The sequence below is a fragment of the Abrus precatorius genome, unplaced genomic scaffold (genome assembly GCF_003935025.1).
Source record: "Abrus precatorius isolate BTA unplaced genomic scaffold, Abrus_2018 Scaffold8, whole genome shotgun sequence".
Lineage (NCBI taxonomy): Eukaryota > Viridiplantae > Streptophyta > Magnoliopsida > Fabales > Fabaceae > Abrus > Abrus precatorius.
The window spans coordinates 26082864-26098865 of record NW_020874428.1 but is presented as its reverse complement, the minus strand read 5'-3'; the positions used below and the strand labels follow the sequence as shown (position 1 = coordinate 26098865).

The window sequence follows — 16002 nt, the reverse complement described above, 5'->3', positions numbered from 1 at the left end:
TTCAATATTAGAAAACCATTTTCTCCTTTTATTAGAATAAAGTTTGTGGGAAAGATATCGATCAAACTTTACAATAAGAAATGAAACATATGCTATTCATGAGAAGTGAGTTGACAGAATTGAGATAGTTGGCGGCAATTAGAAACAGAAATGCATGAGCTCGTTCTGACTCTACAAATGACTCTCAGCTGAAAGCACAACAAATAGATATTCCTCCATTCCTCTGGCTTGACTTGTATTTGAATGAAAGTGTGATATTGATATATACTAGCCTGCACCCCCAACTGGCATCTGAATGCACCATGCAGGAGCCCCTCCTAAGCCCTTGCTCCAGCAGAGGATTAGCCTCACCAAGCGGAACATCATCACCCAATGAACAATCTTTCCATGATCTTGCCCCATCACCGCTCCAATCTCCTCCTTATATCATCAATGAAGCAAGGAGCCCTTCTAATGCTAACTTGAGCTTGAAGAAAAGGCATATTACCTATCGCTCTCGCTCTGCTCCATCTGTGTTGGAGGTGAATGTTCATGAGCCCTCTGAACCAAGACCAGCACAACAGTCAGGGTGGATAGTTAGGCTATCTTTGATAGCAGTTATCGTGTATGTGGTAACTGGGGTTGCAGTGTACATGACAAGTGGGAGTTTCAAGGGCACTACCACAGCCAAGCTTGTAGATGCTATTTACTTTACAATGGTAACTCTTTGCACTACTGGCTATGGAGATATCATTCCTGACACGACGTTTACCAAAATCTTTACATGTATTTTCATTTTGGTGGGCTTTGGATTTGTTGCATATCTGCTCAATTGGTTGGTAGCATACATCTGTGATGCACAAGAAGCATTCTTGTTGAGCATTACCAATGAGAGTCCATACAAGAAGATTCTCACGACGTATATGGTTGATGAAAAGAAAGGAAGAATGAGGATAAGAACCAAATTTTGTGTGGCTTTGGCTGTTGTCATTGGCTGCATTGCTATCGGAACAATCACAGTGCACTTTGTTGAGGACCTTAATTGGGCTGACAGTTTTTACCTCTCCATTACTTCTGTCACAACGGTTGGTTATGGAGATTATTCTTTCAAAACTGTAACCGGAAGATCCTTTGCAATTTTATGGCTTTTGGTAAGCACACTGGCATTTGCCAAGGCCTTTGTATACCTCGCTGATTATAGCGTGCACAAGAGAACCCGTGAGATGGCGAAATGGGTTCTGAAGAAGAAGATAACGTTATCAGATTTCCCTGCTGCAGACCTTGATAATGATGGATCAATCAGGTAAGCTGAATGTTGGTAATCTCATTATATTCATCATTTCAGACCAACATTAATTGATATCAAAATACTGGGCATGTGCATACCACCGTTAACCTCCATCTCAAAGAAATAATATTTTGTTTTAAAGCTAGAAGAAATTATCATGCTATGAAACAGGATAAATAACATCTTTCCCTCTTGCCTTAACACCCTACTGTAATTTTTTTTATCTTATCAGAAGTACTTTTCCATCTCTCTCATAATGACCATATGATTTCACCCTGTTTAAAAATATAAATTTGAATTTCTTCAGTCAAAATTAACTAAAAAAATGCTTAAAAAACTCGAGAGAGAATTTTTTTAATTATTAAAAATGCTATTAAATGCACACCCATAGTAATTTTAAATGCATCTTACTACTATGGTTTTCAAAAAAATCTATAGGTGAATGATTGATCATCATGAAATCAGTGCCAACGGTTTGGGTTTTTGGGATATTCCACTCTGGTTAGTTTCCAATGTTCGAACTATACGTTACATTATAGAAATTGAAATGCTAATTTAAGCAAATGAGAAGGCAAACGCAGCCGAAATCATAATATCTGGTTAAGCCAATAGGCAGCTATCTACATGCAAAGGTGAGGTAGAGAATTCAGTCCAATAGAGAATACCGAGTTGTATTACTTTTTTTTCATTTTTGTTGACCTTTTACTTCTATTCGTGCAGTAAGTCAGAATTTGTCATATTCAAGCTTAAGGAAATGGGGAAGATTACTGAGATAGACATTCAGCGAATAAGCAGACACTTCGATTCCTTGGACTATGGCATGCATGGCAAGATTACTCTTGTTAACCTCATGGATAATGCAAACATCTCTTCTATAAGGGCAAACCAGTCTGTGAGACTACCATTATTGTAGAGAGTCTCATGTTTGTTATCTTCAACCTGTGACCATCATCACGTCACAAAGACAACCTCAGCGTGTTTGGGTTTATGGTTAATGCTACACAGAGTTGTGTAAGGTTGGGTGTGAATATTTCACCCTTTAACTCATTACCAAGCACGAACATAGTGTTAGCTCATCCTTTATTCTCTTTTTGTAAAAGGGCCCTGTGAGGAATAAAACTCATCCCATAATTTTATGGGGAAAAAAATGAAAAATACGAGACCACGCCTTTTTTGCAGTTCATTCTTTGTTCAAACAACGGATGATTATTTTCCTGATCTTGTATTTGGTTGAACAGCCTCTTGGGCGTTGAGCGTGTATTTGACAGCAGTACCATACCAACCATTTACTGTCACGCCCTTACGCATGATATACGAATATTCAATGAATAGAAACATTAGCCTTCAAAATTTCAAAACTGAAAAGCATAATGTCATGGCTGCTAATTATTTTCCATAGTGCTACTTCTATTGCCTTCCTGACGTGATGTCATACCTCGACGTGAAAAGAATACACAATTTGGATTCTAGCAGAACTGTGTTCTGAATAAAGTCTAAAAATGTGAAGGACTACATCTAATAATTTTAGGTAGTTTTGACACTTGTTGGGTAACTGCATTTATATAAAATTCATTTCTTTTATTCAAGGAGGCCCGAGTTGAACTTGAACAAGCCTTGCTTCAAATTTATACGTTTTAAAAAGAAAAATCTCATTCAAGAGACATCTCAGATGCAAGAACACTGCTGGAGGTGCTCGCAATAATTAGTTAGTTCACAATATTGCTAACAATGCACTGGGGAGATATCAATGTAGTATAGTTATTATGGATTTATTTTAATCTCAACATAAATGTTGCAATTGCAAAGTTTTGGTAACAAGTTTATCACAATTAGTTGGAAACTTGTGATATTTTCACCTTTTTATAACAATTAGGGCATACAAATTTAGGATTGTAGCATACATCACCAGGATGAAATTAGAAATTAAGTAGCTAAAATAATAGCAATAATACTGAAACAAATGATTTAGTCAGTGATTAGTAAATGAGTTATCTGTAAATACTTATCATTACTACTGTTAACACAATTTACCAGAGCCCATAAACACAAATTCATCCGAAGTTGCAGAAGCTCCTGATATCTTAAGCTAGCAAGAATGCCAAATCTTCATTTGAAGTATGCATGGATTCTGTACACTCAAACAGGTGATGGGAATTTATGGCATTGCATGAAGCAAGTATATACAATATGTAAATCATGGAATCCACATTTACAAACTCCAAAAATAGCCACAAACCTTTTATCCTGCCTGATACACAATCGGTGTATGATTTAATATCTAATTCCTGATGAGTTATGACGACAATAAGAACTTTGGGTGGTAACCTGCAGGCTTACTCTAAAAATTCAAAGGACATCTCAGAGAGTCCTACTCCAAAAATACTTCACTAGTACGTTCCTTTGTGAGATATGGACAAACAACTTAACTAAGCTATCCTTAGTCCTTATGCAATTTTCTTAATTTACTGCTCCTCTATGACCAAACAGACGATTACAGGTTGGAAAGAATAGTGGTAAATCAATACATCAACACCTCTTTTCATTGAAATAAACTAATAGTAAGCATCTCAAATGTATCTTTCCGGTTTCCACATTTAGTGACAGAGGGCTAAAAGAAAATTGTGGCAGTTTTTTTCCCAAAGAAGTTAGTTCTCACCTGGAGAAAGCAGATGACTTGAGCAAAACAAAATTGATCAGATCCACAGTTTTGCCTCCTTGGTACTTCTGATTCTGTGGGATTTGAAATTTGAAAAGTATTGCATTACTTTTCTTTATATGAATATTGTTAACAATAATTTAAAACCACTAGAGAGCACCTTATCAAAACTGATTTTTATAGTTAAATCTTCAAATGAGACCGCAAGAATTATGCTTTGAAAGATTGAAATGTTGTACCTCTGTCTAATGCCATGGATGCTCTCAAGGAGTTCCATTGTTTGTTGCAACCTGGAATTCTTTGGTCTCTCTTCATTATCCAATACCAAGGTTGAGACATTCAAAACAGTAACTAGTTCAGCTTCAATTTCACTTAGTTTTTTATCTATGTGTTCCATGAAATCCTCATAAGAGGATATTTCTGACAAGCTGCTGGCTACATTTTCTTGATTTGAACTGGCAATTCTAAGGGATTCCTGAAGATTCTGGCTCTCTTTATCATCCAGTGCATTCCCTTCACTTTCCATGGAAAGCTGCACATCATGAATATTGCTCAATTTCATCATATGGGGATCTGAGTCAACCTTATTATAATTTTCTTGAACCTCCTTCTTTGGAGCAATGATTCGAACTGCACTTGAAGTGTCTTCGGTCATGTCTTCCAAATTCATAGTGACATTTCCAATCAGCTGACTTTCTTTCAAAGATATTGCCTACAACCACAATAGGTTTCTTTAATAATACAGTTACTAAAATGTGAACTTTTAAGTGGCATCGAGAAAAAAAAGGGGGGGGGGGTGTAGGAGAAAATAGAAATTATATATAGAAGCAAATTCAACAATAACAATCTGGGTCAACAGGCACAGTTATTCTCATCAATCAATGGAACAAACCCAAATACAAATTTAAGATAGAAAAAATGAGACCATCATTGAAGGTAAGCATTTTTTTTTCTTTTTTGAACTAGAATTGCATAAGTTTATAAATGGCAAAGTGGCCTACATATTAACAGCTTATGCTCTAGAACTGTCTTCCTAGAGACTGATACTTTAATAATTTCACATGGTTTATACCATATATGACAGGATAGCAGCAAATGAAAAATGCTCGGCTCTCTTTACAATCATTTAGTAGCAATTCTGTCTGCATATGGTTCTATAGAGATACAATCAGTTCTAAATCAAAATTTTAAATGTTCCACAGAAGGAATTTTTTTTTTTTTTTTTTTCTAAGTGCATTCAACCTGCTAATATGAAAATTATCTTGGTCTTCTACAGTCCCTTTTGCAGGTGCTCATGCCATCACTTGTAAACAGGTCACGACTCAGATAAAAGAATTATCGTCCCTCAACTTATTGATATTTATTATTATGATATCATTGTGATAATGACTATAAAAAAATGTAACAGTGAACAAAATACCATAACACAATGTCACTGATGAATTCACTTTACCTGACTCAATTTAGTGGAAAGTTCATCAAGTAATTCAATGCGTCCTTTAGATTTGTCTAAAGCCTGCAACACCTTCTTCCTCTGAAAAAGCATTTCCCTCGCATCATTTTCATCCCCTTTTTGAATGCTTAAAGCGGCTTGTCTTTGAAGCTTCTCTGCAGCCTCCGACAGTCGCAGAAGCCTCAATCTAGCATTATTTGCTGTTAATCACCACGCGTAATTTTTTTATATCGTTCGAACAAGCATTAATTAATCTTAATTATACACATATTCACACCCTAGGAAAGTTCAACAACAACAACAGAGGAAATTCCCTATATTTGTGACAAAGTCAAAATCATATAATTAGAGATTCAGGAAGCAAAATTATAAACAGTTGATATAATTACAGAACTGAGAGAGAGCGAATACGAACCCTTGGCTCTGGTGGTGTGAGCCTCGGCATGAAGATGATCGAGTTGAGAACGTAATTGCTCTGTGTTAACGCACGAAGAAGCGCAGCAACTGCAACTGAGCCTCCACGAAGGAACGGCCATAACACACTTCAATATCATCCCTCTGTCCACTCTTCACTTCACAACGTTACACACTCTTAACCTCTTTGTTTTATTTCAATTTTTATATTTTTCGTTTATTTTCTTAATTTCCTTTTGTAGGCTTTGTTTAATATCATAATTTTTTTTTTCTAAACTGAGTTGGACACAATCGTACCCTAAAATTCTTTTTTCAAGTATTTAATACATTTATTCAAAATAGCAGATTAAACTAAAAGAACTCATACTAATGTTTAATTCATGTGTTTGGGTAGTAAATTTATATCTACTTAATAATTTATAATTTATTTTTAAAAAATAAAATAATAAAATTGTTTGATAGTGGAAATATTTTAAACTTTAATTTTAATTTTTTATTAATATTATATTATATATTAATTTGAATCATTTAATATATTTTAATTATAAGTTTTACACTTATAGTTAGCTTATCAATTATAAGTTATATTATATAAACTTTTAAATTTATTATCTCTCTTGTTTAACCTATCCCTGAAATTGATTTCAACATAGATTTTTTTATTTTATTTTTAGAACTACATATAATAAATTTGCATGAAGAACCTGAAAGTGATAGATTTTTCATACAATTTGAAGGGAATAGCAAATCAGCACCTAAAATAAATTACGAGTCCATAAAATAGTCAAGTTAAAAAGTTGCAATTGACGTGATGGCTTGGCTCCTTTATTGGTTTAGCAAACAACGGATCAATGCCGTAAAACCCAGTGTACGTAGCTAACCACAACATGATGCATATAACAAATAGCCTATGGAAGAAAACGCAAGCTATTTCGTACCTAAAATTTAAAGTCTTATGAAAATTGTCAAATGCATTTTAAAACTGTAATGGATAACTACTCCGTCAATAAAGAATTTGAATAGTCCTTCCATCTAGTATAAAAAAAAATTATATTCTTTAAATAAACATCTCTTTAAACATGTTAAAATAAATTAATAAACTAATTAAATATTAATAGTTGATAAATAAAAAAATTAATTATTTAAATAATCAAAAAATTAAGATAGAACTGAATCATAAAATCTATTAAATTTAATATTATATTTATAAAAAAATATAAAATATAAATAAAATAGTTAACTTTAAAATATTAAATAATATTTATTATTTTATATTAAATACTGACTTTACCATCAAATTATTTTTATAGTTATTCTTCTCCTATATCATTATAGAAATTTTTTTAAAATATTTTACAAAAACATCACATTTATGAATCAAGAGTACTTATAGAAAATGACTGTATAATTCTCAAGATCAAAGGTATAATTCGTACCTATAGAAATTGCATTGTACTATTGTCTCCATAAAGTGTCCTTAGAAAATGACCAAAAGTGTCCTTAGAAAAGTCATTTGCCTAGCTAATATCATAACAGAGTCTTTGATTTTCATTTCTAAGGACACCTTCAAAGACCTATGTGTGGTCGTATTTCTTTGTCCTGTCCAATGATATATTCAATACATTTTTAGTCAATAACAAAAAATCTGTTAAAAACTTATGTTAGTACCATTCTTCTTATGCTGCCTATTCTAATGCCTTCACGTTTGAGGGATATTAGTCTCCTTTCTTATGTTATAATATCATGGTTTTAATTAATTTATAATTTATTTTTATTATAAACTTTTTAAATATTTTATTATAAAAAATCCTTTAATATCCTTTAATTTATAAATTATTTATGAATTTTTTAAATTTTTTTTAATGTTTTATTAAATTAATTTCTAAAATTTATTGTCAACCATTAATAAATGCTCAACAACTTACTTAACGTACGGTGTCCACAAAAATTGAAAATGTTTCATCAATAATTAAAACAACGACAGAACTAATTATAAAATTAATAGTATTAACATATAATTTAATTTTTAAATATTCAAATATTTGTTTCAATAATTAAAACAACAAAATTTGATTAGAACTATGAAAAATATGAAGTAAAGGAGGTACGAGCTATATATACATAATAAGATCTCATTGAAGTTCAAATCTTACCAAAAATAGAGCAAAGCAATGGCCATCGTGGTGAGGCAAAAAATTAGCCAACCAATTCTTAATTCCTTTCTCTTTGGTTATTACTCTTTCGTGCTATGTAACTTATAAAGTGACAATTATTTTAAAATGCCACATGAAAAATAAAATCTTAAATTGAATTATGCTAATCAATACTTATAGGAGAATGATCGAAAAATCTAATCTAACTTTTTTTTTTTATTAAAAATCATATTTTTGAAATAATATATATTTTTTGTAATTTTTAATAAAAATTATTGATTAATTAACTACTTAATTAACGTGTTTAAAATATTCATTTGCAAGACTCATCATGCTAGTGAGACACGGGGGTTTGAGTAAAACGTTAATTTAGTCTCTAAAAATATTATTAATTTACTTGGTTCTTCTTATTTTAGAAAAACTTATTAAATTTATTGTTTGATTTTAGCAATTGTTAATTGATTTGGTTTTTGAAATTGACACAACTGATCAAATTCGTACCTAAGTGATGTATTATCAAATTTGTCAAATTTGTCTTTAAATTCAACAATCATCAATCAATCACTGGCATAAAGACCAAAACAGTGGACGTGAATAAAAATTAGAGATCCAATTCGCTAATAATTGCTAAAATTAAGAACTAAATAGTTTTTTTTTTTTTTTAATGTCAAGGACCAATTGCCTTGATAGTTATCAAAGTAAAAATCGTCAAGGATTGATCTAAATAAATAATTTGTAAATATATAATAATAATTTAAAAAAATAATTATTTTATAAAAACTGATATAAATTGGCAATAAATAATTTATTGTTAAAATTTTTAAAATTTTAAAGAATTGATTCCTTATGGTTGGATCACCACACACTAGTTCTTCACTTTGTTTGATTAATGAGTGTACAACGAAAACTATTTCCATTTATTTATGTTGTTTCTTTAAGTTGAGACGTCGTTGTTAGGAAGAAGTTTCATAGTATTAGCACTGCACAAACCTAACAAACAACCTGCCTTGGTTGACAAAAGCATAATGGGCAAAACTTAAATGCTGTACTATATCTTAATTTGGTACTTTTTTTTAATTTAAATTATAGTTTTACTTTAATAATTTTTATTAATATTTTTTTTTTATTAAAACAAAAAAATAATTTTAATAACAAATAGCACCTAAAAAAATTAGGATATGAACTTTGCCCAACCCAAATATAATGAGTGATATTAACTAGTTAAGCACATACCAAGTTTCTGTGCATTGAACATGTATCTTCAAGTTTATGTAAATTATTAAAACGGATGTATTTATTATTAAGATCTTCAATTTTTATTGAAAAATATTTTATGGTGCTATCTAATCTAATGCATTCATTTTTGTTACTTCAATGTATTTTAATGTTAGTAAAAATATTATTTATCATTTTTTAATCAGTATTTTTAAGGTATTAATTCACAACATCCAAAAAATATTTGTCGATCATTTTTAAACCCTTCCCTGTAAAATAACAATTTTCAAGATGAAAACTCATACTGTCTCATAACATCTCACATTTATAGATATGTTAAAGTAAATGTTATAATCAATCTTTGTGTTAAAATTTGTTTTGTGTAAACTATAAAATGAGCATTAACCCAGTAAAAATAATTCATTCTACATTAGTGACTGAATTAAACGCAATATTTGTATTCAAAATGTGAAAGTGAAATAAAAAGATTGATCGTTGCAATGCAAAATGGGTTTATGCATGTTAAAAATGGGTGGAAAGAAATTAAGTGAAACAAAAGAGTTGAAAAAATATATGTTTTGTATCATTTAATTGAGAAAAAATATATTTTTTTTACAAACGTCTCTCTTTAAGTTGACAAAAAAAGTGAGAAAAAAGGAAAAAAATTGCTAAAATTGATGGATTTATTCACAAAATTACTTACTAACTTTATGTTAAAATAATATAAAAATTGGTTACTTATTTAACATAATTATATTTTTATTTTCTCATATTTTACCAATTGATAAAATAAAATATTTTGTATTAATTTTTTTAATTTTAATTTTTTTTTCATTTCAGATTATCAAGCGTGTTGTTTACATATACAATTGTAAGGGATGAATGCCAAGAAGTGGAGTTGAGATTACCAAGTCTAATGAAACACAAATGCACCCAAATATGTCAACAATTTCATGCTCCTCGTAATGAGTTTTCAGCTGTCAAAGAAAGAAGGATAATGATGAATCCAAGAAATCTTGCTTACCATCCATTTTCTTTTTATTTTTTTAGTCAATACAACAAATATATTAAAGAAATTTAACCTTAAATTTAATTCGCTATAATGCAATACTATTGAAATAATACTAAATTAAGAAATATCATAGCATCATAATAACGAAAAAATTCACTTCAATTAAACTTTGAATTATTGTTAACAATAATTGATAAAAATATAATTTATTGATAATTAAAATTTAACTGTTAATACAATTTAATGAAGACTTTTCTTTAAAATTCAAGATTCATCAAAGTAGTTAAACTAAAAATTGAAGATTGTAATAAAATTCTGTGGTCGCGGAGTCAAGTCAAGGAAAAGACAATGATGCTACTACGGATAACTTTAGGTGTTTCCGTATAGATGATTGTCAATTTTACATTACTAATTATTAAAAATATATACTAACAAATAACATATTAATTACACATTTAATGTATCTATATATATATATATATATTAATGTTTTTATTAAAAATTATTTATGAATATAATATGTTATATAATATATTAATAAAAACTAACTCAATATTAAATTATTAATAAATGGTATATATATATATATATATATATATATATATATATATATATTTATAAAGATAACAATGTGCAATATGTGTTTTCATTTTTGTAATATAAACCTATGATTGGATTCAGAAACGTGGATACAAATAGGAAAGACACATACATATATCATCAATCGGACAAGACACATTTTTAATATAACAAAAAATTAACGAATGCACAATTTTTAGCTTAAAATTAAAATATGAATCTTACACAAACACATATGTATTCACTATTGTATTAATATACAAGAATTGAAAATCAAAATGTCTCCGGCATGCATGATAAATATTTTAGGAATTATATATTTCATATAATACTATTTTTATCATTTCTCCAAATTTCCCCCCATGATCTAGTACTCTATCAGACAAAGGGGAATGAATCGATGAGTAGGAAGGGATACAAGTTCATATGCAGCATATGGTTTAAAATAGCTTATGAAAAGAAAAATAGTCATTTTGATTTAGGTTCCTTTCAGCTGGGTTTGGTGGGGGCCAAATTGGGATGTGTCATGATTGTTGAATGGGTGGTGCTCATTGTTGGTTTTGCACCCACCCAAGAAAAGTCTTTGGTTTACCAACTTCTAAGAACTGTGATTTATGACTATGGAGATGTCATACTTTGAGGAGTAGCAGCTTCTATCTTTTAAGGGATTAATATGATTAACCAGTTTGTAGCCATTGGTAGAAAAAGGGAAGCTTTTGAATTAAAATGAGGTCTCAACCGATCCCATGTTTGTAATTATTACAGTAACAAGCACCTTTAGATCATTGAGGGACAAGTGATCACTCAACATCTATGTGATCATTAATTGAATCCAGGCTCTTTGTTTTCAGCGTTAGTATTCACAATTTTAATTGAAAAAAAGTTAATTAGAAGGGGAGATGAGAAGAAGAGACATAAGATTTTGACCATTTAATTTTGCTCTTTGATTTGATGTGAATGTGATAGTGTGAGCATATGATAAGGCATTAGAGAAGGAAAGGGAAGGAGACAGCAAGAAAGGGAAAAAGGAATGTGACGTGAAAACCCACTCAGCAACACATAGCTATAGACATAGGCGTGATCAGGAACAGCATAAGTTTTCACTTAGCTATGTATAATACGGTATAACATTATATTTCTTACAACAGCAAACGAATCTCTCGTACGTGCGACTCCCCGGTCAAATGGCGGTGCCCAATGGTGTGACACGTGTAACTCCAATCCTGCCAAATTTACAAAAACAAAATGCGTATAGTCGGAATTCTTGACTAACCCCACTCCCTTGTTAACAACGTGACTACGACCCCCCCATCACACTTCTCTCTCTATTATAAATATCTTTATCAATGATATTAATGATGTATATCCATTTTCTTTTATGTAAGAAGAATACAAAGAAAATATTATCAGCAATATTGTTCCTCTGCCTTGTCGATGTGCCTGTTCAAGGACCCTAAGTATAATCAATCACAGTATTATATACAATGTTAAGGTGCTTTTATCAAGTTTGAATACTTCTTTTCTTACAATTTGGTTTTATAAGCGAGTGAAAGTTAAATTTTTTAATATAATATTAAAATTTATCTGATTTTATTGTTAGACGTCTAATTCTAAACGTTTAAGTCAGATTTTCTAATATATGGTTCTGTCAAACACTTTACGTGGGGCTCAAATGATCACAAAATGTAAAGCTGAGGTTAAGGTTTTAAATTACTTTTCTTCTTAAAACTTGACAAAGCAAGGTAAAACCTGACGTCATGCAACTATGATAAATAGTTTATGTTATTCATAGTTTATAAATAGATAAATGCTAGTCTATGTATGTATGTTTACCTTCTTAATATCAATGCTCTTATATTATTACATGTAGAAAAAAAGGTTGTTAGCATGCAAGTATTATTCAACTTATTTTTTTTCTTCTCTTGATCGGATTCAGATCGATCAAATAAAATAATATACAGGTGTGATTCTAATTAAACGAGAAGTCGCTATCAGCTAAATAGGTAATAAGTCTTTCAGCCAATTGACCAATAATCCTTGAATCAGTAGGCTTTTGAGGATTAAAATATTTGCCTCGTTTTAATTTTTTTTATATGTCCTTTACACCCTTCAGAACATGTCAAATTACATCGTATACGGAAGGAAGAAATAAAATGTTTTGCTGTTTCTAACATTTGAACTTTTTATTAGATGTTTTATTCCTTTTCTTATTCTATTATCATTATATTCTTTTTTTTCATTTTCCTCTTGTTTCATATCCCAAAGTCGAATGTTTTCTAAATTCAATGTTCTGACAAGAAAAAAGAAAGAATAAAAGAAGTTTTTTCCAATATAGAGGTGTGTAAAACAAGTGATGTAAAATGTCGATAGATGTTTGAGAATATACGGTGCATTATTATTATATATATAGATTAAGAAGTCGCGCCACATGCACAAGCAGGTATCACAATTATTCCTTTAATTTTAAAAAAGAAAAAGAAAATATATTTCCATTGAAAAAAATCAAACACACACTGACTTCAGAAAGATTAAGATAGAGAAACAATCCCCAATTACCTCCAAACACTAAAGTGAGAGGGTGCAAAAGTAGAAGGAATAAAAGCAAGAAGAAAAACAAAGTTCTAAACCAAAAAGCTCCCTTTCCCATAACAAGCAACCACATCGAATTTAAGTCTTAGCTGAAATATCATTCTCAAAGCTACCTTTATTTTTTCTGGCCCTTCCTCCTCCAACCTTCTCTCCTCCTTCCCTCTATTCTTCTTCTTCTCTTCCATGGCTAATGAGAAGGACCATTATTATGATCCCTTTTATTACAACCACCATGAACTCAACCACTCAAACTTTCCATTCTTTAGGGACAACAACTCAACACCAAGCTCACAACACTTTCAAGGGCTTGATAATCCCTCTCACTCCAGTTTCACTGATTACTTACATGGTTCCATGGATTACAACACCCTCTCAAAAGCCTTTGACTTGTCTTGCTCATCATCTGAAGTGATCTCCTCCATTGATGACAACCCAAAGAAACCCAGTACAGGAGACTCCGTAGGGATCAGCGGGAACCAATCAACACCCAATTCCTCAGTGTCTTCCTCATCTAATGAAGCCGAAGCAGTAATAGAAGAAGACTCAACCAAAAGCCACAAAGATAAGCAGCCAAAAGGGTGTGAAGAAGGAGATGAAAAGTCTAAGAAAGAGTAGGTTTTCTTCTTCTTCTTATTCTGTCCGTTTTTCTTTGTGCTTTCTGATAGATCAGTTGAGGGTAAGATGGTTTTTCCTCATAGACTTTCTCTTTTTCTTCCTTCACAATTGATGAATAGGATCTGATTATCTTATTAGTATTAGTTATTTTCATGAGGTAGAATTTTGAAGTTTCTTTGAATTACTAATGCAATTATATTATGCCTATTATTCCATGTCTTTTCAATTATTTTTGACTTACAGTTTCACTCATGAAATGAACTTGGTCAATCTTGTCCATACTCTAACTCTTATACCATACACAGTAGTGCTGCAGTGAAGGCCATGTAGGTTTTGTGTATGACTAAAATGGTGGAACAATGATAGTCACTTAACCCTAAAATATTTTGTTATCAGTTTGGTGGATTTTATCTGCCACATACATATATGTTGCTGTGAATTTGACTGATGTTTTGGAGCGTTTTAGGAACAAGCCCAAAAAGAAAGAGAAAAAGGCTAGAGAGCCTCGCTTTGCTTTCTTGACTAAAAGTGAGATCGATCACCTTGAAGATGGATACAGATGGAGAAAATATGGACAGAAAGCAGTCAAGAATAGTCCGTACCCAAGGTTAATTGTTTTCCAATTTTTAGATTTCTTATCTATCTACTTGGTACGTTAACCTTTCAAATAAAAAAATGATGAAGGCTTGTATTTGTATCACCCAAAAAAATGATTAAGGTTTGTGGAATTTGGGTGCCAAAATCATCATATATTGGCATCAAAGTCTTTTATTTTTTATTGTCATATCGATGTAATGATTCATATCCTTGTCACAGTAAGGTTTGTAACGGCTTATTTCTAAGGACTTATCGAGGCTTGTTTTTGTGATCAACAATCCAATAATGAAATTGGAGACATATCATATCATACCATATATATATATATATATATACAAGATCACAATATCACACGCGTATATTCAACAATACAAAGAAATTATTAGTTCATGACATGATATCCCTCTTCAATTGCACACTTATACAACATATTGTGAATCTGACATAACTGTAATTACTTATAATGCAGGAGCTACTACAGATGCACCAGTCAGAAGTGCAGTGTAAAGAAAAGGGTAGAGAGGTCATTCCAAGACCCATCAATTGTGATCACAACATATGAAGGACAACACAACCATCACTGTCCAGCCACACTCCGGGGTAATGCTGCCAGCATGTTGTCTTCACCTTCCCTTTTTGGTTCCACATATATGGGATCAACCTTACCCCAAGATGTCCTTGCTCAATTGCTTCCAAGTTATAGCCAAAATGATCACCAAAATCCCATGTTTCACCAAAACCTTTCCCATAATCCTCCTCATCCACAGCAGCAACAACAACAGCAGCAGTTCCAACTCCCTCGTGACTATGGATTGTTGCAAGACCTACTACCATCATTCCCAGGCAAACAAGAGCCATGAACTTATTAAACAACTTAGTGCATGTTTAGATTTGATTATTTTGAGAGAAATAATCATTTTATTCTCAAAGGTTTTCTTAAAGAATTAAAGTGATAAAAAGAAGAAGATTATTTTTACGAAATAAATTAAACTAAACATGCACTTAGCACATTTCTATTAGCATGCCGTGGGCTTGCAGTATCCACACTCTCTACATATGTGTAGTAAGTTGTAGCTGATTCCCACTACTAATAGTTAGCCCATTTCTTCAAGTCATGCATGTGTCTAGATTTGTATGGAAGACAGGTATATAAATATATCTCTATATATGGTACGTAGTGGGATCTAAGAAGCATTAAATGAGTATTTTAGAATTACTGCAGATGACATTGATCTTAATTATTCTTCTTAAATATATATATATATATATATATATATATATATATAGCATGGTAAATTTTGTCAAAAATGTCATATATGGGCCGTGCGTTTTCCGTTTGAGTAGTTTGCAAGTTGAGAATATGTGTGGGAGAAGGATGGTTTGACAAGACAATTAACATACAATGTATGATTGATCTTTCTCAGTGAAAGGTATTGATAGGACTTGGTGATG

At 31.2% G+C, this 16002-nt stretch overlaps 3 protein-coding genes across 4 annotated transcripts; 2 read left to right on the top strand and 1 right to left on the bottom strand.

Annotated features, from left to right (window-relative positions):
• Nucleotides 1-302: 302 nt before the first annotated feature.
• Nucleotides 303-2180, top strand: LOC113874552 (two-pore potassium channel 3-like). Its single transcript, XM_027512772.1, has 2 exons — nucleotides 303-1282; nucleotides 1988-2180. Exons 1-2 carry the CDS (start codon nucleotides 303-305, stop codon nucleotides 2178-2180), a joined length of 1173 nt encoding a protein of 390 aa, XP_027368573.1.
• Nucleotides 2181-3080: 900 nt separating this feature from the next.
• On the bottom strand, nucleotides 3081-5977 carry LOC113847641. Of its 2 annotated transcripts, XM_027476870.1 has the most exons (5): nucleotides 5792-5977; nucleotides 5377-5576; nucleotides 4163-4635; nucleotides 3924-3997; nucleotides 3144-3395 (listed from the first exon to the last, which is right to left on the bottom strand). In XM_027476870.1, exons 1-4 carry the CDS (start codon nucleotides 5928-5930, stop codon nucleotides 3961-3963), a joined length of 849 nt encoding a protein of 282 aa, XP_027332671.1. In that variant the 5' UTR covers nucleotides 5931-5977; the 3' UTR covers nucleotides 3144-3395; nucleotides 3924-3960. The 2 variants fall into 2 exon arrangements, with proteins under 2 accessions (XP_027332670.1, XP_027332671.1); XM_027476869.1 differs by having other exon boundaries at nucleotides 3081-3997.
• A 7332-nt stretch (nucleotides 5978-13309) lies between these two features.
• On the top strand, nucleotides 13310-15784 carry LOC113847247 (WRKY transcription factor 71-like). The gene is made up of 3 exons (XM_027476230.1): nucleotides 13310-13949; nucleotides 14420-14560; nucleotides 15020-15784. Exons 1-3 carry the CDS (start codon nucleotides 13522-13524, stop codon nucleotides 15408-15410), a joined length of 960 nt encoding a protein of 319 aa, XP_027332031.1. The 5' UTR covers nucleotides 13310-13521; the 3' UTR covers nucleotides 15411-15784.
• The last annotated feature ends 218 nt before the right edge of the window (nucleotides 15785-16002 follow it).